The 21,258-nt window shown below is 43.4% G+C and overlaps 1 protein-coding gene across 1 annotated transcript; it reads left to right on the plus strand.

Annotated features, from left to right (window-relative positions):
* The first annotated feature begins 255 nt into the window (after positions 1 to 255).
* Positions 256 to 19,353, plus strand: JPT1 (Jupiter microtubule associated homolog 1). Its single transcript, XM_089536614.1, has 5 exons — positions 256 to 424; positions 4,935 to 5,083; positions 8,456 to 8,553; positions 14,345 to 14,366; positions 18,306 to 19,353. Exons 1-5 carry the CDS (start codon positions 369 to 371, stop codon positions 18,452 to 18,454), a joined length of 474 nt encoding a protein of 157 aa, XP_089392740.1. The 5' UTR covers positions 256 to 368; the 3' UTR covers positions 18,455 to 19,353.
* The last annotated feature ends 1,905 nt before the right edge of the window (positions 19,354 to 21,258 follow it).

The raw sequence follows: 21,258 nt of genomic DNA on the forward strand, positions 1-21,258 counted from the left end.
GGCCAATCCCGTCCCGGAGCCCTTTGAGTGGCAGCCGGCCTGTCCAATCACAAACAAAGGAGGCGACGGTTGGAAACGGCCAATAACCGCAAAGCAGAAGTGGTTGCCGGCCAGTCTCCGGAGGGGACTGCGATTTGTTTTCGCGCTTGAAGGCGGGACAATCCTCTGAGTGACAAGGAGCCGACCAATGGGACGGGGAGAGAGGGTTTGAACGGACCAATGAGCGGAGCCGAGGATGGGGCTATAAAAGGGGCTGCTGGCGGCGGGCGGTGTCCGCAGTCGACGCCAGCAGCCGCAGAGGGAGGTTGTGCGGGAATATCATCTTCCGCCGGCCTCTTGTCTCGGGCGCCGCCTCCTCCTTCCCCGCCATGACCACCACGACCACCTACGAAGGGATGGATCCCAGCGGACGCAGCAGCTCCAGGTCCGGCAAAAGAGGATGGGGAAAAGGGAAGGGAGCGTTTGGCGTCGGCTCAGAGGGGCGTTGGGCCTCGGGCCTCGGTTGGCGTGGCAACGGGTCACGTGAGCGCCTTGGGCGGGGGCCGAGGAGGGGAAGACCGGGGGGGTCTCTTGTCTTTTGCCGAGCCTCACCCGCAGCCCCCCTCCGCTGTCTGCCTGGGCCCCTTCCTTGGACGGAGGCGCCTGGTCAGAGGGGCCTAGGCCGAGGCAAGGCGGGGAAGCGCTGCTGGGCTGGGCCCCGGCTGTCCTGCCCCTTTGTCTCTCCCTCTCTGGGGCCTCCTCCTCCTCCGAATCGGCCCCTGGCAGAGGGAGTGCTTCCAGGGTGTCATAGAACCCTAGCGTTAGAAGAGACCCCCAGGGCCATCCAGTCCGACTCCATTTTGCCATGCAGGAACTCTCACTCCAAGCACCCCTGTGACAGAGGGCCAGCCAGCCTCTGCCTAAAGCCCTGTCGAAGGGGGCTGGGCTGGAGGGCCCCTCGGGGCCCCACTCTCCTCCTCCCGAGGCTTCAGAGGGGAAGGGGGTGCCTTCTTTCTCCCGGCACCTGTGGCCCACCTACCCTCCTCCTCCTCCTCCTCCTCCTCCTCCGTGTGTGTTTCCTGCCTTGTGCCTTTCAGTGGAAGCGAGGGCTCATCCATGTCCTGGGAGAAAGCGTTGGGCTTGGCTGCTTGTTGCCCTAAGCCTCCTCCTCCGAGTCCGGCTCCTTGACCTGGCTTCCAGGCGAACAAAGGAGGCGCCCTCTCCTCCGCCTCTTGGTCGGGGCCTGTGGGGGGACCCCTTCCTTGCCCACTCTGGGCACACATCCCTGGGTATGGCCCCTCCTTTGTGGCTGCTGCCAGGGATGCAGGGCGCCTGCCTGCCTGCCTGCCTGCCTTGCTGTTTGCTCGCTCGCTTGCTTCCTTCCTGCCGGCTGGGTGGGGCTGGAGCACGCGTCTATTGTCTGGCCTCTGGGCGGGCCCGGCTACCTGGGGGCAAGGCCAGGCTCCCGCCGGGAGAGCCTTCAGGCCAGCGACTTCTCCCCAACACCTGGCCCTGCCTTGCTCCAACCTCTGCTCTCCCGCTAGGCTCGCGCCCGCCACTCTCCTCCTCTGGAGGTCTTCCAGCAGAGGCTGGAGGGCCATCGGCCCCAGGGGGTGCTTTGACTGGCAGAAGGGGGCTGGACTGGGTGGCCCTTCTTGGCGTCTCTTCCAACTCTAGGATTCCAAGAGCATCAGGCGTCTCATAGACTGTTGCTTTAAGCGGATTGCCTCTCACACACTCCAAGGCTTTTTGGACAGGACACTTTTGAGCATCTCTTGGCCTTGGCCAAAATGCTGCTGCTTTTGCTTGCAAGGGGGCAATACAGCCAACCCTCCTTATCCATGGATGTTTTTTAATCCATTGATTCAACCATCCACCATTTGAAAATATTTTTAAAATATATACACTCCCAAAAGCAAACCTTGATTTTTCCCCTTTTATACAAAGGATACCATCTCACTGTGCCATTGTATTTACTGAGACTTGAACATCCACAGATTTTGGTATCCTGGAACCAAACCCTAGTGGATACCAAGGGCCCACTGTACCGCGTCTCCCTCAAGGCAGTCTTGAAGGAGGGCCTTGTCATGGAACAAAGAAACTTAGGGCTTCAAACATTTCACTTGCATTGTACCACTGCAAAAGCAAATGGCAGTACAGTGGGCCCTTGGTATCCTTTGATTCTAGACACACACCCCTGGATACCAATATCTACAGCTGTTAAAGTCCCATTAAATACGGTGGATAGTAAAATGGTGACCCTTATATAATCAAGGTTTGCCTTTTGGAATTTATATATTTTAAAAATATTGTTAAGCTGTGGAATGCATGAATACATGGATAAAGAATCTATGGATACGGAGGGCCAACTGTATTAGAGAAGGATGAAACAAAGGTCTACAGGTGTTGGGGACAAAATAATAACACACATCTTTTTAATATAGGAAATTGCCTCAGTCCACTCCCTGTTGAAATAGCCTGGCAGTGAGCTTCTCCAGCTGCAGTTCTCTTCCTAGGGAAGGTTTTCCAGGGCTGAGTGAGTGACCCATGGATGTCTAGGTTTACAGATCTCATCAGCCTCAGTCAGCATGGGCAGTGGCCATGAATGATAACAGCTGGAGATCAGCCAAACCTGGAGGACCAGATGTTTCCCCAGTCATCCTTTGTGAGGGCAGAAAGGAAGAAAGCCTATTCCCATGTGATCAGAAGAAATCCTTCCTTCTGTTGCCTGAGCACTAGTGGGGAGAGAGAAAAAGTGCAAATCCAGCAGACTGGGGAACATGTGGGTTATCAACATTTCTTGCCCTACAACTCCCATCTACTTTGACAAGTCTGCTATGACAAAGGGAGTTATAGTCCTCCAGGAATGGAAGGGACACCCCATCCTTGCTCCAGATAGAGGGTCGTATATTAGTTGTGTAGACCAATGTGGCTGTTCTCCCCCCCTCCCTTGACTTGGGGTGTTTCCTTCCATTTAGTGATGAAACAGAGTGTTATATCACACACATCTGTGCATGAATGGTGTGAATTGAAAAGCAGCATAAATGAAGCTACATTCAAGTGAATTGCTGATAAATCACAGACAGAAACTTGTGAACTATGGCAGTATTCATATTTTATCAGTTGTACTTAAATTCTGGCTTCTTTGAAGCCCTGGTTTTTGTTGAATCTTTAACTCTTCATGATGACAGACCTTGTACCACTGAGGTGATTGTATCATAGAGTGACTGCTTATTATACCACCAACTGGATTGGATCAGTGTTCTAGGAAAATGCACTTTAGATGCCTTTGGTGAATAAGAATAGCCTGCAGGAATTTATAGCTGTTTCTTCACACACTCCCTACCCTTTACTCCACAAATGACTTGGAGAGTATGGGCAAGCAGGCACTAGTGTGCCCATTCATGGAGCTGTGCTTGTAAGTATTCAGATTATTCTCTGTAGACTTACTTTCAAGGCAGAAGTGAAGTTCGGTAAATTTCAGGCCGCTAATACTTTTTGCTGCGGCTGGTTCGTTGTTAACCTACTTTTTAGCTAAGATTGCCTCCCAAAGCTGCTTATCAATTAAATCCACACAAAAGTATATAGGGGTGAATGTGTGACAGTGTTTAATATGGTCTCTTGCAGTAGATTTTATAATCCAAGTGCCAAGCTTTTTCCTCCAGTGAAAGGAGGCATGCAGAGCTACAAATGCCCTCTGGAACAAACAGATGTTAAAGATGATAACCCACTGAAGGAGCCCTCATTAGGTTGTACTGCTAAGTCCATGCCCTAGGGTGGTGCGGCTTAGGGAGCTAGGTATGTTTAGCCTGGGGAAAAGAGAGGTTAAGAGGTGATATGGTAGCCCTGTTTAAATATTTGAAGGGATGCCATATTGGGGATTGAGCAAGCTTGATTTCTGCAGCTCCAGAGACTATGACACAGAGCAATGGATTCAAGCTACAGGAAAACATTTGGAAGAAATTCCTGACAGTAAGAGCTGTTCAACTGTGCAGTATGCTGCCTCAGAGTGTGACGGAGTCTCTTTCTTTGGAGGTTTTTGAACAGAGGCTGGATGGCCCTATCTTGGGAGTGCTTTGATTGGGTATTCCTGCATAGTGATGGTTTGGACTGGATGGCCCTTGTGGCCTCTTCCAACTCTGTAATTCTGTGAATTCAGCATGAAAATTTCCTGTATGTCAAAGGTTTGCATGTGGGAGTCTGATCAGTACCTTTGTGAAACTTAGTTGTACATTTGGACTGTTGCTTTGATGACAACTGAAAATCTTGTATGCTCACTTAGAAGTAGTAGTAGTAGTAGTAAACCTTTATACTCCACATTTCCCCAAAACTGGGACTGAAGGCAATTTACAAATTAGAATACAATTAATTTTAAAATGATTTCTACAGTCGATGAATACCTGCTATAGAAACTACTGTACTGTATATGTGTTAGAGAGGATTCCCTTGCTTTTGTTAAGCCTTTTCTGTCTGCTCTGTATTGGATACCATTTCCTGTTAATGATCAATCTCATTGGAGAGATTGGCCTTAATTTTTAATGTTTTGTTCATCTTGTATTTTAATTTAGGAACAATTTATAATGGAAAATATATATGACTTCTGAACTTCAGGACTCAGATGGGATATGTACAAAGTGGCTTTTATACAAGCCAGAAACTAGACCCTGTTACATGATTTTCTTAAATAATAAACCTGACTTTTAATAATTAAAAGCTACTGCTTTCTTGTCCAAATTAAAGTTGCTCCAGCTATAGTGCTCCAGGCATTAGTAAATATCTGAAGCATTACTATGGATAAGGAAAGTTTGCTGAACCTCCACAGAATGGACTCAACAGGAATGAAAAAGACATGTGACTTGTTAATGATAGGATTGTATTTTTGATTCTGTATAAACAAGCAAGTCATTGTGTCTGATACATAAAATGTTTTAAACAACTCCTACATTTCTTTCCAGGGTTCTTCGCCCACCAGGTGGTGGCTCCAGTTTCAACTTTGGATTTGATTTACCAAAAGAACAACAGCAAGGAGGCAGAAGGAACAAGATGGCATCCAGTATCTTTGGGACCATAGAAGAAAATCCACCTTCCTGGGCTAGGTCAACAGGTGAAGCTTCCTTTTAAAGGGGTTCTCATGCATATCACTTGCCTAAATACCTTAAAGGCACTAGATTCCATCTGGTCTTGGAAGCTAAGCAGGGTCAGCTCTGGTTAGTATCTGGATGGGGAGACTGCCAGTGAATACCAAGTACTGTAGGCTACATTTCACCAGAAAGAACTGGCAAAATTACTTTTGCTCCCTTTGTTGAGAAGGAGCATTGAGATTACTAGACGTTGATCAAACAAGTAGATGATGACTAGATGTGTACATTCCCAAGCATCACACTCCATCTCTTGGCAGAAGAGCAAGTTCTTTCCTAAACACATGGTAAATTCTGGTGGGGCAATCCGGAATCATCATTGTACACCAGCAGCTATCCCAGTTCCTAAACTAACTTTGGATTCTGCAGAAATTAAGTAAATGTTATTGCAGCAAGTAAGTAACATGCATGGGCATCTAAACTTCTTTTAGTTCAGGCCAGGCAATTGTGGCCCTCCAGATATTTTTAGATTGCAACTCCCATGCTAACTGCTGTAGTAAATGGTGAAGAATGGTGGGTGTTGTAGTCAAACTACATATGGAGGGCTACAGTTATCCACACTTTTTTCTGGAGTGATTGGTTCACTTAGAATCATAGAATCATAGAGTTGGAAGAGACCGCAAGGGCCATCCAGTCCAACCCCCTGCCATGCAGGAAATCCAAATCAAAGCCTCCCCAACAGATGGCCATCCAGCCTCTGTTTAAAGACCTCCAAGGAAGGAGACTCCACTACACTCCGAGGGAATGTGTTCCACTGTCGAACAGCCCTTACTGTCAGGAAGTTCTTCCTAATGTTGAGGTGGAATCTCTTTTCCTGTAGCTTGCATCCATTGTTCCAGGTCCTGTTCTCTGGAGCAGCAGAAAACAAGCTTGCTCCCTCCTCAATATGACATCCTTTTACATATTTAAACAGGGCTATCATATCACTTCTTAACCTTCTCTTCTCCAGGCTAAACATCCCCAGCTCTCTGAGTCGTTCCTCAAAGGCAAGGTTTCCAGACCTTTCACCATTTTAGTCACCCTCCTTTGGACACGCTCCAGTTTCTCAATGTCCTTTTTGAATTGTGGCGCCCAGAACTGGACACAATATTCCAGGTGGGGCCTGACCAGAGCAGAATATAGTGGCACTATTACTTCCCTTGATCTCGACAGTATACTTCTATTGATGCAGCCTAAAATTGCATTGGCCTTTTTAGTGCCGCATCGCACTGTTGACTCATGTTTAACTTATCGTCTACTTGTACTCCTAGATCCCTTTCACATGTACTTTCATTCAGCAATGTGTCTCCCATCCTGTATCTGTGCATTTCATTTTTCCGTCCTAAGTGCAGTACCTTACATTTCTCTGTGTTGAATTTCATTTTGTTAGCTTTGGCCCAGCTTTCTAGTCTATTCAGATCATTTTGAATGTTGATCCTGTCCTCTGGAGTATTAGCTATTCCTCCTAATTTGGTGTCATCTGCAAATTTGATAAGTATGCTCCCAATTCTGTCATCCAGGTCATTGATAAAGATGTTGAATAGCACGGCCCAGGACAGAGCCCTGTGGGACCCCACTGGTCACTTCTTTCCAGGCTGAAAAAGAGCCATTGTTGAGCACCCTTTGGGTTCGGCCAGTCAACCAATTACAGATCCATTTAACAGTTCCTTTGTCTAGCCCACATTTTACAAGCTTGTTTGCAAGAATGTCATGGGAAACCTTGTCAAAGGCCTTACTGAAATCAAGATATACTATATCCACAGCATTCCCTTCATCTACCAAGCTGGTAATTTTATCAAAGAAAGAGATCAGATTTGTCTGGCATGACTTGTTTCTCTGAAACCCATGTTGACTTTTTGTGATTATGGCATTGCCTTCTAGATGTTCACAGACTCTTTGTTTAATGATCTGCTCCAGAATCTTTCCTGGTATTGATGTCACACTAATTGGACGATAATTGTTGGGATCCTCTTTTTTCCCCTTTTTGAAGATGGAGACGTTTGCTCTCCGCCAGTCTGCTGGGATTTCTCCTGTTTTCCAGGAGTTTTCAAATATGATTGCCAATGGCTCCGATATTACATTTGCCAGTTCCTTTAGTACCCTTGGATGTAGTTCATCTGGTCCTGGAGACTTAAATTCATTTAGATTAACAAGGTTTTCCTCTACTATCTCTTTACTTATTCTGTGCTGAAATTCCCCTATTCTGTCCTCTGCTCCATTATCCTCAGGTTGAGCACCCTTTGCCTTTTCTGAGAAGACTGAGGCAAAGAAGGTGTTGAGTAATTCTGCCTTTTCTCTGTCTTCTGTTAGCATTTTGCCATCTTTTCCATGCAGTGGCCCTACCGTTTCCTTCTTCCTTTTACTGCGGACATATCCAAAAAAGCCCTTTTTATTGTTCTTAACCTCTCTAGCAAGCCTGAGTTCATTCTGTGCTTTAGCTTTTCTGACTTTACCCCTACACATGCCTGCTATTTCTTTGAATTCCTTTTTTGTGATTTCCCCCCTTTTCCATTTCTTATACATGTTCTGTTTCAAACTTAACTCGGTTGAAAGTTCCTTAGTCATCCATCCTGGTTTCTTAAGACACCTCCCATTTTTCTTTCTCACTGGAACTGTTTGAAATTGTGCCTTCAGTATCTCCCTTTTGAGAAACTCCCATCCGGCCTGAACTCCCTTCCCTTTTAGTATTTCTGACCACGGGATCACCCTCAATACTTCTCTAAGTTTACTGAAATCCGCTCTCCTAAAGTCTAGAATGTGTGTTTGACTATGCCTGGCTTCTCCTTTCCATTGTATAACAAACTCCAGGAGAACATGGTCACTTCCACCTAATGATTGATTTCCATATTATTTTTGCATTCCTAATGAATGCAGACAAAGGTCTGAGACTGTTGTTAGACCAGTTCATTCAGTGTGCAAATCACACATATGCTAAACCAGGGTGACCAGATGTCCTCATTTTCCATGACACGTCCTACATTTCAACCTTCTGTCCAGGTGGAATTCCAAACTGTCCTCCATTTTGAGCATGGCTAAGAAGCTTGAATTTACATTCATATGAGTGTTTTAATGTGGTCATGTCCTACATTTTTCTTCAGTGTCCCATATTTTACAGTGCCTTGTCCTCCTCTACAGTTAGGACATCTGGTTGCTCTATGCTAACCTCACATCCCAGACATCATTCAGCATTCCAAACACTTCTGTAATCAAGGGTATTCATTATCATTTCAAATGCAATACAAAGCATTAGGGGGCAGGTTAGGTGCAAGGAGTAGTGGTTGGAAATACTATACACATTAATTTTTTTTTAAGTCCTGATCTGCTTTATATGTTGGTTATAGTGGCAAATCTCTTTGCAGCACCCAAAACCAGTGATGCCAATGAAAGTTCTGAACCACTTGGGTCACACAGAAGAAACTCTTCTGATGCAAGCTCTAGTGACTGTCTAGATCCAAAGGTAAGACCTGCTTTTAATTGAAAATATTAAAATGTTGACTGGGAACTGTTTGACCCTAGGGGGAAATGCTTTTTCTGTCCCACTCTGTTCCCATCCCCCTTTATGGTAATTTCACTAAGATTCCCTGAGCTCTTAGTAGAGGATTAGGTCTCAAGTAAATGGCTGGTCTGAAAAGACTTGCTTTTATTTGTCAGCAGCAGTGTATCTGACATTAATGGCATAGTGATTTGCAGGTTTTTGGTATGACATTGTTAGGACAATTTATCTCCCCCTAATGGGTACCCTGTGTGCTTGTTAACTCATGAATTGCTTAATGTAACTATAGTAAATTTGTTCTGGCTATGTCTGAACGTTAAAGGCTTTGACATAATTCACCCTTGTTGCCTAATGGGTGAAAGGTGGCAGGTGAAACTCCCAATAGTAGTTCAGCAGTACTAATTTAATGCTTGTTACACAAGTTGAATTAAGTTGCAGTTTGTACATTAGTTCATTAGTAAGGCAGACCTGTAATAAGGATATTTGACAGACAACTGGTATGTTTTTACCTTGTGTTTTAGCATGGAGGAGGCTGATTAACTGTTCTGTCATGGAACTGAAGCTTCCCTTAGTGCACATGTTGCTAAAGTTGTTTGTCTGCTAATCATTTCTTGCAATATTAACTCTTTTTTATTTTATATAAACAGTTAATTCTCACTTAGCAGTTGGGTTTAACCAGGGATGTAGCCAAGGGGGGGGTTCTTGGGGTCCGGACCCCCCCTTCCATTAGAAAAATGAATGGTGCGTGCTGCTGCGCCCAAGCCCCATTATAATGGTGGCACTTAGTCTGGACCCCCCCCCCTTCCTAAAATCCTGGCTACGTCCCTGGTTTAACTTAGCTTCCTTCCTCCCTTCCTGTTAAATCTGAAGTTACATGGTCATTCTGTAAACCATCAGAATGTATACTTGTTGCAGAACTGATACTGAAACTCTGTTAAGAAGAATATGACTATGGATTCATATGGTTTTGAAGGTGCTGAAGTGATTATGGAATAGATGAGGCTAAATGTGGGAAAAGTGAGGGTAGTGGAAGAAGTACAGTAGAACACATCTGACCATGAGAAGCCCCATCCAGTTGCTTATCCTTTTGATTTGATTTGAGACATTTGATATGTACATATCGTGGTGAATTGGGACTATCTGGCTTTTCTCCATTCTCTCCTTTCCCTTCCCTGTTCCACTGTGCTACTGTTCTAGCCTTGGTTGTTTTCTGCTTCCATACTTAGATCTAAAAACTGCCTATGAGCTAAATATAATTAATCTTACCTTGAGTAAATTTGCTGAAATCAGTGGGGTTTGACATAGTTGTGACAAGCCCCATCATATGAATGGATTTTCTCTGGGCATGGCTAATGTGGATTTGGCCCCATGTGAATAAATCAATGTACAATCAAAGTTGGATGTGTTGTTGAGCTGCTGTGTATCTTGCTTTGTGTATGAGGGCTCTAAAGAACAGAAAAGTGGGTTGTCTTACTGAGTCCAGGCTATATAACTTGTATAAAGGTTGTTCAGGGATCTTGGAGGAGAGATTAGCATCAAGGACATGGGCATTGTCACTCACCTCTTTACCTCATTTCGAGCTCAGGAGCTTGGAGAAAGCCTGTTATCTTGAAGACAGGATTTGAAAGATGCGAGTATCTACCCTGCACAAGTGTAGCAGTTTAGTTCTGTTTTAACTATCATGGCTTCATCAGGTGGAATCCTAGTGTGTATAGTTAGTAGGATACTACACTTCTTTGCTGCAGAACTTCAGTGTTGTAGAAAGAAATCTTTAACATGGAATTCTACACTCTTTGCCACACTGCAAATGCCAGGACTACATAGGATGAAGGTAAAATTCTAAACTGCTACAATTGTGCATGATAGCATTTAATATACAAAGGAATGTTGTAGCACCTTTGAAACTAATGGAAAGAAAGAAGCTGGCAGCATGAGCTTTCATAGACCTCAGATGCATGGGGTTTTTAATACACACACACAGACACAGACACAGTAATAGCAAAATAGTACATCTGGGACTTGAAGGGAGAGTAGCAATCTTTACCTGTTTAACCAAGGGCTCATTCACACTGGCGGCATTGCTCCGGAAGGGACTGGGCAAATTCGGGGGGCCCCCTCCCGAATCTTTCCGGAAGCAAGTGCTGACTACCAATCGGGCATTTTAACACGAATGCCCTCTTGGAGAATTTGGGTTTAAGGTGAAGGTGCCTGGCTGTCAATCAAAGTTAGTAACGCGATGGTCATAGGTGACGTTTCCAGCACTGATAGGGGCATTAGAAGGGTTCTTTCCACCCCTCCCTTTTTTTTAAAGGACCAGACACCACTTGTCAAATTTAAAAACCTCTGTGTGTGTGTGTGTGTGTTGTGGGCATTTGGTCAGTGTTGTAGGTTATGATCTGCCCTTGGCCCCATTTTCAACCCCAAAATGCAAGCTAATGCATCCAGTACCCCCCACTCCTTGCCACCCCAGAATGCCTCATACACAGGTAATAATAATAATGATAATAATAATAATTAATATCAATAATATTAAACCCTCACCTCGAAATGCCAGAAAAGAATGCATTTTTTGGCTCTCCCCAGGCTACCCCTGAATTCCTAGCAAAAGCTGTATCAATTTGCCAATTTACATAATTGTAAAGAGAAGCATTACATTTGATTGGTAACATTCATTCGCAATCCAGCAGTCATTCCAAGGGAAAGAATATGCGCATAGACAGAGAAAAATAATTAAAAAAATACACATCAAAGGGAAAAGGTCCCTGATGGATAGGGGAGGCTTGTCTTGCTCTGCTCCCCTCCCACCTGCCCTGAATTGACCCTTGCTCCTGCTCACCATCTATCTATATATCTATATATATCTCTTGCCAAGAACATACGCATAGACAGCCAAAAATAATTAAAAAGACAAAACAAAACATGCGCACATTTTGTCAAAATTAATTTTAAAAAAGTAAAAAAATGGAGGAAAGTGCCTGATGGGAGCTCTGTTCATGCCCTGCCTTTGGCCTGAACTGAACTGACCCTTTTCCTCCTGCTTACACTTTGCCATTGCCTTCCACTGAGGCTGAGAGAGAGTGACCTGTCAGTTCCAACTGACCCATGGAATCAATTGGGAATAAAAGGGAAATGCAGCGCAGGCATTCTGACTGTAGCATCCTATAATAATAATAATAATAATAATAATAATAATAATAATAATCCAGGAGCAAGATGAAATTAAAGTAGCACAAGCAAGCACCCAAAAAATCATGCACATAAATTGTCAAAAGAGGCTGCTTCTGTTGCATACATTTCCCTATATCCCCCAGCTTGGCCCCACAGCCCTATTTCCCTGGACAATCCTCCTCCTCCTCCTCCTCCTCCTTCCTTCTGACCCTCCCCTCCCTCTGAGCTGCCCTGGCTCCTTCATCCTCCTCCTCCTGCTCCATTATAGGATGCCCTCCATGGCTCCCTTCTTCCCACAGCTCCTACCTCCTCCTCCTCCTCCATCATCACTTTCTCCATCCCGTCCCCCCGCCAGCCCTTTGCAGGCCTCAACACCCTGATTTCCCCTTTTCCTCCTGTCACCCTTTGCATCCAGATTCCCCTTTTTTCTTCGGCTCGTTCCTTCTCCCCCTCCCCTCCGATGAGGGGAGGGAATGCTCTGCCCTCTACCTGCCCTCTGACCTTAATCCTTCCCTAAATTTGCCCGGATAATGATCGAGGGCAAGTTCATATTTCGCGGAACCCGGGTCTTTTCAGAAAAGACGGATTTTAGCCTGATTTTGGATACACCGGGATAGGGGGCATTTCCTTGTACAAGCCTCGACATGGATTGTGACAGAATCAGGCCCAATATGAACTTCACGTGGAAGAATCGATTTCAGAACTGGTGTAAATGGTAATGTGAATGGCCCCTAAGAGATGGGGAGGAAACTTAGTGAAGATATAAGTGAGAACCAGGAGGAAAGCAGCCAGAAGTAAAAGATTTGGCCACCACCTAATGTGCATAAATGAATTGTGAAACACGCCATATGTTGCATGGAATGGAAATCCATGCCCTTATATGTAGGATATTATATCTGAAGTTGTTCAGTTTGATTATTTTTCTTGTGTGTGTACAGCCCTTCCTCAGTTCTCGTGGTCTTCGGACTCACGTCCCTCACTTATGTGCAAAGGACGAACGGAGGGAGAATTAATGGTATGTGTGCCTGTGGCGCAGACCTGCACACCCCCACATGCCTGCACCTATATTCAAGCCAATGGGGCTTGAATATAGGCATAACTCCATTTTTGCGAGGGGGTCCGGAATGGATCCCCCGCGAAAAAGGAAGGGCGACTGTACTCTACTATGGTAATCTAATTCCTCCCTTCTCTGGTAAATTATATACTTTGGCCACTGTTTTTTAATAAGAGACATAAAAGATAAATAGGTTGTAATGAGGGTCTGGTTTCTGGTTGCTCTGTAAAGCTATAAATGTTAAAACATTTGCCTCTAAAGTTTTCTGATTTGATTCAGCTATGGAGTTTCTATTTCATAGTTTAGAATTTTGCAGTGTAATTGCATGTTCCTCTCTTAACTAGAAGACTACTAGTATAATGTCTCCCCAAATGCCTTTTCTATTCTCCATTACAATTGCCTTATACCATTCTTGAAGGTGAAGAGCTTTGTTCATGGTTACCTAAAAGTAAGAACATCAGACCCTCAGTGGAGGCTGACAAGTAGAGAGTAGAGCCAAATTTTCTTTGAAAGTTTTTAAACAGAGGCTGAATGGCCATCTACCGGGAGTGCTTTGAATGTATATTCCTGTATGGCAGGGGGTTGGACTGGATGGCCATTGAGGTCTTGTCCAACTCTCCAGTTTTATGATTCTGTGAAAACAGTAAATCACACAGAGGATCAACTATCATTGTAAGTTGCTAGGACAATGTTAAGTGGGCTGCTCATCATGTATAGGAAGCCCCTGCTTATCTGATGAGTTAGGGACCAGAGGACTATCAGAAAGAAAAAGCGGAACCCAAGTTTTTTAAGCTTGCAAATGCATTTTGGCAACTGAAAATGTAAATAACACACTATATAATCACTTTTTCATATGTGCAAAAGCTAAATTAACACATTATACAGACACACAAGTACACGTGAGCAGTCCCAAGTGAGCCTTGTAGGTAAGAACTGATGAAATGGCAATACCCTGTCAGATTTATGGAACTTGTCTGTAATTTGCAAGCACTCAAAGAGCGAGGCATTGGAAAACAAGGTGTCAAAAGGCAGGGGAAGCCTGTACTGACTTCTGTAACTGAAGGGGCCATAGAACCAACAGTTCTACAGAATGAAAATGCCAGTCTTCAAAGCTTAATATTAGCCATTTTGGAAGCTAAATTTTGAATAATTTTATGCATCTCTCCCTCCCTTTTGAAAGAGTACCCATCTGAAGTTGCCCATTGTGCCTCTGTGTGGGTTATTGCTTTGACCCTGTATTTTCCTAGTCTTCATGCTAAGGGCTGCTTAGCAGAGGATTGATTGATCACTCATTCAAAGACAAATGTTCTTAACATTTATAGAATGGCTCAACACAGAGTTTGGGAATTAATTCATCAGCCAGGTTGGAAAATATGTGTCCTTACTGCAGTTTTGGACTTTGTGACAGCACTATGTCCATAAGAAGTGGCTTTCCTATAAACAATTTATGTCTGTTGTTGGCTGAGCTACCAACACAGTGGTCTTTGGTGTTACAAAAACCAGGAAATAATGTCAGCTTTTTTCAAATTGCAGGGCGGGGAAGGAGAAGCTCATGGTAAGTACTTTCCCCCCCTCCTTATCTCTAAAGAAACCTTTAGCTTTAAAACCTTTCAGCTTATGGGGAGAATCTCTGATAGAATGAATGGAAGAATTCTACTCAAGGCCTCAAAGAAAAGGTGCAAGTTTTAAGAGAATTAGAATCTGGAGATAATGCAGATCTGTGATATGGGAACACCCATGGTTCCTGGGCCTCACCTAATGCATAGTCATAAATATATAAAATGTTGGTTAATTGTGTGTGAGCCTATGGCAAAGCTTTTACCACATCAGGTATACACTGATCTGTGTGATAACTTCAAATGTCTGTAGTTATTCCACCTTGAGGAGGGGAGAGTGGGCAGAAATAAACTCAGTGCAGATGAAAGTATGGAAATGCACAGAGCATTGTTGTGGGGAAGTACTGAGAAAAATTAGAAAAAGTTTCTATTAACATAACTGTTATAAAAATGAGGTTCATTTTGGTTACAGTGATGTCTGGTCAAGAAAATTCTGCTTTTTTAAAATGAAGCTAAGCTTTACCCGACTTGTAGAACCATAGCCCTGAGACACTGAATTGCTATAAGGCCTCACACACCCATGTAGAGACTCTGATTTCATATGTACAGCATGCATGATGTAACATAACAACTTTAAGTAACTGCCTCACAATTACAGCTTGAGGTTTCCACCTTGTAAGGACCACAGGAATGTAGAAAACCTCTCCCTTAGGAATTGGAATCCTCTTTATAATCATATATCTTTCTTATTGGTGGTGGTCTTACAGAGTTCTTTTTACAAAAACCATCAAGTGCACACTTTAAAAGATCTGTTTAAGTCTTGTATTCCTTTCAGCAGTATGCCTATGCCAGAGCAGATAGGGGCACCTGGACCAGTAGCCCAAACAGGCAGTTGTAGGAGAAGTGGATTGAATAGAATGGAATTAATTCCATTTTTTCTGTGAAGGTACTCTTGACATTCAATGCCTTATGCACTTGGGTGGGCTTATCAGATATGAAATAGCACACCTTTCCTCTGGCAGGCAGTTGTCATTATTCACTTAATCTCTTCATGAGGTTTCTTGTAGTTGGCTTTTTACATGCATGAAAAGCTAACTAAGAAAGCCATCCCAGGATGACTGTTGAAGATGACTGATCTTCACTATTTCAGCAGATAGCTTTAATTGATTCCTCTGTCTATTGCACAGCAAACATAGTTAACTTCACTCTCCCTGTGTTCATTCGCAGTGCATGTCTTTTTAGACTTGTAGTTAGTCATCCAGAAATTGGTCAGTTCAGCTAGATTTTCAAATCAAGGTCAGAAAGATGAGCTAGAAAGGTCATGTGATCAGATTGCATGTATATGATAAACTCTATCTTGGCATATGTGTATACAACCCACATTCACATTATTCAGTGAAATAATAGGATTGTAAAATGCAACAAAGGCAGATATGTTAATGTTAATTAGATCACTGCATTTTAGTGTGAGGTTGGCCTCTCAGTCCTTGAAAGGGACTTGGACCAACCTAGCCAAAAAGTACATAGAAAAAGCCAGAGAGATGTACTGCCAGCCTGCACCACCACAAGCCTGTCCCATGATTGATCAGTGGGGCAAGGCTGTTCTGCTCCCCCTGCCCCTGAGCATTGGACAAAGCACTTGGCCCCAATAATAGGTAGCTGATACAGTTCTTCTTTCTCCTGCAAGCTAAATGTTGGAACAAGCATTCTTAGAAATCAGTCTGGTGTTGGAAAATTTCAAATGCATAATTATATTTTTACAAAGATTCCCCAAAATAAAATTTGGCAACAGGTTCTGAAATCAAATGATAGGTGGTTATGTGGTTTTTTAAAACTGTAACAGTGATGTGTTTGCATTGGCACTGTCTTACATTTTGCGTACTCTGCCATGGCCTGCCCCATACCCAAAAAGCAGCAAAAATTGAGAGTTTCACAAGGTTGGAATGTGATGTAATTGAACTGCACTTTTCATTTTGATTTTTGGCTTTTCAAGTGTGAGGATGGTCTTATGAGGGGCCTTACCAGGATTCCAAGATCAGAAAAGTCCAACTTTTGCAAATAATCCCCCTACTCAGTTATTATATAGGCTGAACATCCCAAATCCACAAATGAAAACTTTGTCATTAGCCACCTGCTTCTGCTGCAGTGCTCCAGCTCGTATGTCTCTCTGATCCTTAGGCTCTTCACCCTTATTTCTCATATATAACACAAATAGTGAATGTTTCATTCACATGAGGATGGAGAGACTTGCGACTAGAGGGAGATGTGAGGATCTGTGAAATGGCGGGATGCATGGATTCACACCAAGGATTCACACCTGGATTCCTGCTACTTCACAGATCCTCAGTCTCTCCAGGCATGCCTCTTTCTCCATCCTCGTACATACAACGCTACTTGTGTTATGTACTGTCTATATGCAAATGATGTATTCCAAAATCTGAAATTTGAAACACTTCTGGTCACAAGCATTTTGGATAAAAGGTACTTAGCCTGTAATGCATAGTAAGCATTGGATGCAGCCATTAATGCAATTACTAGTAATGTACAAATTTGAAAGACAGGCATGCAAAACATTGACTGAACCATCTTTGAGAAAGTTGCATCCCAATAGATTCTTAAGTACTCAAGACCAGATTGTTTCAGGTTCTCTGGCCAAAATAGGACACAGCCTCTGGGGAGGACATCACAGGATTACACAGGTTTCTTTCTCTTGGCCTCAGGGGGACGAATGCCCTCAAAATCCTCCTCCCAGCTGCCATGCAAAAGTTTGCCTTCCCCAGCAGAGAAGGGCCTGAACATCCTAACAGTGGGTAGCTCCGCTCGCTCAGCTCCTAAGCAGGCGGAGCTACCCACTGTTAGGATGTTCGGACCTTCTCTACTGGAAAGGGACGTATCTCAGGTAAGTACTAACGTTCCATTCCCTTCTGCTGTCCAGTAGAGAAGTATAAAAGTCATGATGAATTGAGGGAGGCTGTCGATCTACTAGATCCGTAGCATGTTCTCAGTTGTGGGAGAAGCACACTATCCCTGATCCAGGTGGGCTTCCACTGGAAGGTCTTTTAAAAAAAACAACTTCACTACAGAAGGAAAAGAGAAAGATACAGACTTTCTGCCCTGTCAGCAGGAGTCCAGCACAGCTTTAGATTTAGTAGTTCATCTATTTCAGCTTCTCCCTCCCCTGACAGATTGCTCTGCCCATGCTGTTACACCTGCTGCCTACATTTATTTTTGCAAAAGTTAATTTTTGCACCTCACTGCTCCATGGTGTATCCTACTGACTGAGATGAGCTTTTCTCAGACAGCTTCTTGAATTAAGCAAATGGAGGTAGCCAGTTCTCCAATGTGACACCAAGACGTCTGACACACACAAATGTTCAGCATATTCCGCAGTAGTGAAATACATTTAATAAGGATTAAGGGCAATTTCCCATGGAAGCTTGATGAGTGAAAACATCAGCAAACCTAACTTTGCACTGCATTGCCACCTGTTTTTAAAAGTCTAGCAACGTTGCCCTTTGTTAAACAAAGTGTAGTTTCTTAGAACTGTGAGTGAGTAGAAACTGGCCAGTCACCTTTCCCTGAGACAATGTTTGTGCAAATGAAACCTACAAAAGATTTATATTGTATCAGTGTAGCTACACAACAGAGCAGAGTGTGGGAGTAGTATTTTTCTCCTTCTCATTGTTACATGACTTCCTGTGGCATCACAGTCTTCGTAAATAACTGTAACACTGTAGTAAGAAAAGGGATCTGTACTTGTAGTTTGTAAGGTAGAGGACAGCTGGGATAATGTGATCCCCGTTTGGCTAGAGCCACACAAGCTGCAGGCATTCTTGTAACAGAAATTTTATAAGCTTCCTGCCAATATTAGCAGGTGCTCAGCTAAAAGGCAACGGTTCTGTTTCTACATAATCACTATTCCTCTCTTCTCTTGCTAGAAAACACAGAAGTCGACATAGACTCTGCATCAGGCCTGAGTGAAGAGAAGCCCCTACCGGCTGCACCTGTGCCTAGCCCAGTAGCCCCAGCGCCTGTACCATCTAGGAGAAATCCACCTGGTGGAAAGTCCAGCTTAGTTCTTGGTTAAACTTGATCATCCTTTGCTTCTTCTGTCTACTTGGAACTCATGTCTGTCATCTTTGTTTTTTCTTCCATGCTTGTGAACTGCACAGCTTGAGCCTGACTACTTCTCAAACTCTCATTAAAGAAGCACTTTATGTACTTCATCTCCTTGAAAAAAGAAATGGTTTTTTTTCTAATTTCTGTCTTGTCTCCCTTGGGTTTAATGGAAGTGGCATGTGTGATTTCTTTTTCTAGTGGTAGATATAGAGCTGTATTCACTATGCAGTCCATGGCTGACTGAAAGATTTCTGAGGTCTCTTGTGGTGTGTTTCATAAACTAGGCTGGTTGGTTCTGAGTGTGCTAGGTAACTTTTTTGTCCACAAACTAGTAGGAAACCCCTTAGTTGGTTTAGAAAGGTTGAAAGATGGGATTGTACATATCAGAAGATGGATGACAAAATGTTCTTTCTCTCTCTCTGCAACACATGCTGGTTGAGCATCCAAGGTATACTGTTCAGTAACTAGCAAATATCTAGTCCGGTTTGTGCAGATTACCAGATTATTATTACCAGAACAGAATTGTGGTGGTAATAATTAACCATGCTGCCCTCAATAAGAAGAATTTTGGTTCAACCGTGACAAGATGAGACCAGTGCCAAATACAGGGTTGCTGACATGAGCCAGCTGTTCTATTTCCTGAGTATTGGGCCACTCTTTAAGTGACAATAAAATGGATCTTACAGAAGTAAGTATTGGGATGGAGACAAATTGGTAAAGGAACATTTCAGGTCCAAATTACTCTAGTGCTATGCATGATCATGCTGGTGCTTGACAATGAGGTGAAAATCTCATCCTTCTAAATGTGTATTGTATCTTGATAAAGCTGGATTGTTGCTTAAAAATAAAGAATATAGAAATTTTGAAGCAGTGAGAGTTTTATTTTTAAGGTTAATTTGGTGTGCTGCTCTACTCGTTTTTCAGATTGATCCATGACTGAAATCCACTAAAAGAAACACACATGCACACACGGTTGATTTTTCAGTTATTTCCCATCTATGTATCTAATGAACAAGGATTGCTTGTCAACATGTCTGTTTGTAGCTATGCTAATAGAAGTCCTGACACTTTTGCATTTTGCTACTGTTGAAGAGGTCAGAAGAGAAGTCAGTTGAACTCTGAAAAGAATTTTAAGCTGTGCTTCTGGAAACACTTAAAGATGTGACTGAATCTGTGACCTTTTGTATGCAGAGCAGATGCTTTCTCAGTGAGCTATGGATTTTTATGCAATACAATATGGTTATCAAAGGGGACAAACTTGGCCTTTCCTTTTGAAGGAGCACCACAGTACTGGGGTGGCAATAGAGAAGGCCCCCTCCTCCATCCCAAGCAAAAACAAGTGTTGAGAAAAAGCAGAACAGCCTTCCCAGATCTTAAGGAACAAATTCACATGGCAGAGGAATGTCTTTTGTGGTCACCAAATCTGCATCTGTCATCTGAAAGAACAGGTGCAACTGGCACATCACAGACCAAAGCTGAGCAGCATAGAATTATAGAGTTGGAAGAGACCACAGGGGCCATCCAGTCCAACCCCCTGCCATGCAGGAAATCACAATCAAAGCATCCCCGACAGATGGCGATCCAGCCTCTGCTTGAAGACCTCCAAGGAAGGAGACTCCACTACACTCCGAGGGAGTTTGTTCCACTGTCGAACAGTACTGTATTTTTGCCAGTCAGGTTCAAGATGGGGAGCCAATGCTGCTCTTGGCTCCAATCTGAATTGCTTCTAGTTTGGTAGCTTGCTAATTGAGAAGAAGAATTTCCCTCTTGACAGGATTAAGGTTCAACATACTCATTCCAGTCCAGTCCCTAACAGTCTATTCACCAAGCACTGTGCTCCATGTCTGATGTATTCAATTAAATTGCCATTTTGCATCTTCATCTTGGCAGAAAGTTCAAAACAAAAGCTGTAAAGAGGAATTTAGATGACAAAGCTGTCCGGGAATGAGTGCTATCTTGGAAGTAATTTTGCCTTCCACCTCCCCTACCCACCCCATAATAACTGACCCCATTGTACATTACAATGTGGCTCTTGTAGAGCTCAAATGTTTCTGCAGTAGAATAGCTTGAACTACAGCATGATGCGTCTGAAGAAATTTTGTTATTTGGATTTTCTTTGCATAGTCTTAAGGTGGCAAAAACTTTTAATAACATTTGGGCTTCCTTTTAGACACATGTATGTAGAACAATAGCCATCTGGCTAATAATGCCTTATACTATCAACATGGGATAAGTCCCATTTGGGTTATATGTAGTACTTCAAGATATTTCTCCTGTACTACAAGATATTTTGAAATACTTCTCCAGTGGCTGCCTCCCATCTTCAATTCTCTTAGCCCAGCTTTCTTTTGGGGATAGGATTAAAAGCAAATCAAATGCTGGATAAATTCAGCTCCAGCTGCATATGCTAGGAAACTAGTTTTTCTGCCTTGCCTAAAGCTTAGTAGCAAATGCAGAGGATTGATAAATGAGAGGTGGTGAATTTGAGGTGGAGTCAGATGGTTTTATAGTTTTTACCAGCAGCTTCTTTCTTTCCTCCGTCCTAGTAAATCAACAGAGCTTTCTTTTAACGTCTGTCCTATTTGCCAAGCTCATAAAAGGCCAAAAAAGAAATCTCATTGTACAAGTTTTGAAATAAAAGCCTGGCTGTAATTTGCAGTGCCTTAGTTTCATGGTCAAAGCAGGAGTTGAGTATATTGCCTGGAAGCTGAATTAAAACCAGGGCCTACTGAAGTGTGTGGAGCCTGGTCAACATGGGGCCATTATGTGTGT

The sequence above is a fragment of the Sceloporus occidentalis genome, unplaced genomic scaffold, assembly GCF_023333645.1.
Source record: "Sceloporus occidentalis isolate IW3139 unplaced genomic scaffold, rSceOcc1.0.p SCAF_1, whole genome shotgun sequence".
Lineage (NCBI taxonomy): Eukaryota > Metazoa > Chordata > Lepidosauria > Squamata > Phrynosomatidae > Sceloporus > Sceloporus occidentalis.

Coding starts and splice junctions, on each gene's coding strand:
- JPT1 (XM_089536614.1), top strand. CDS start 369: ATGACCACCACGACCACCTACGAAGGGATGGATCCCAGCGGACGCAGC. Junction 425..4,934: donor AGCGGACGCAGCAGCTCCAG/GTCCGGCAAAAG, acceptor ATTTCTTTCCAG/GGTTCTTCGCCCACCAGGTG. Junction 8,554..14,344: donor GTGACTGTCTAGATCCAAAG/GTAAGACCTGCT, acceptor TTCAAATTGCAG/GGCGGGGAAGGAGAAGCTCA.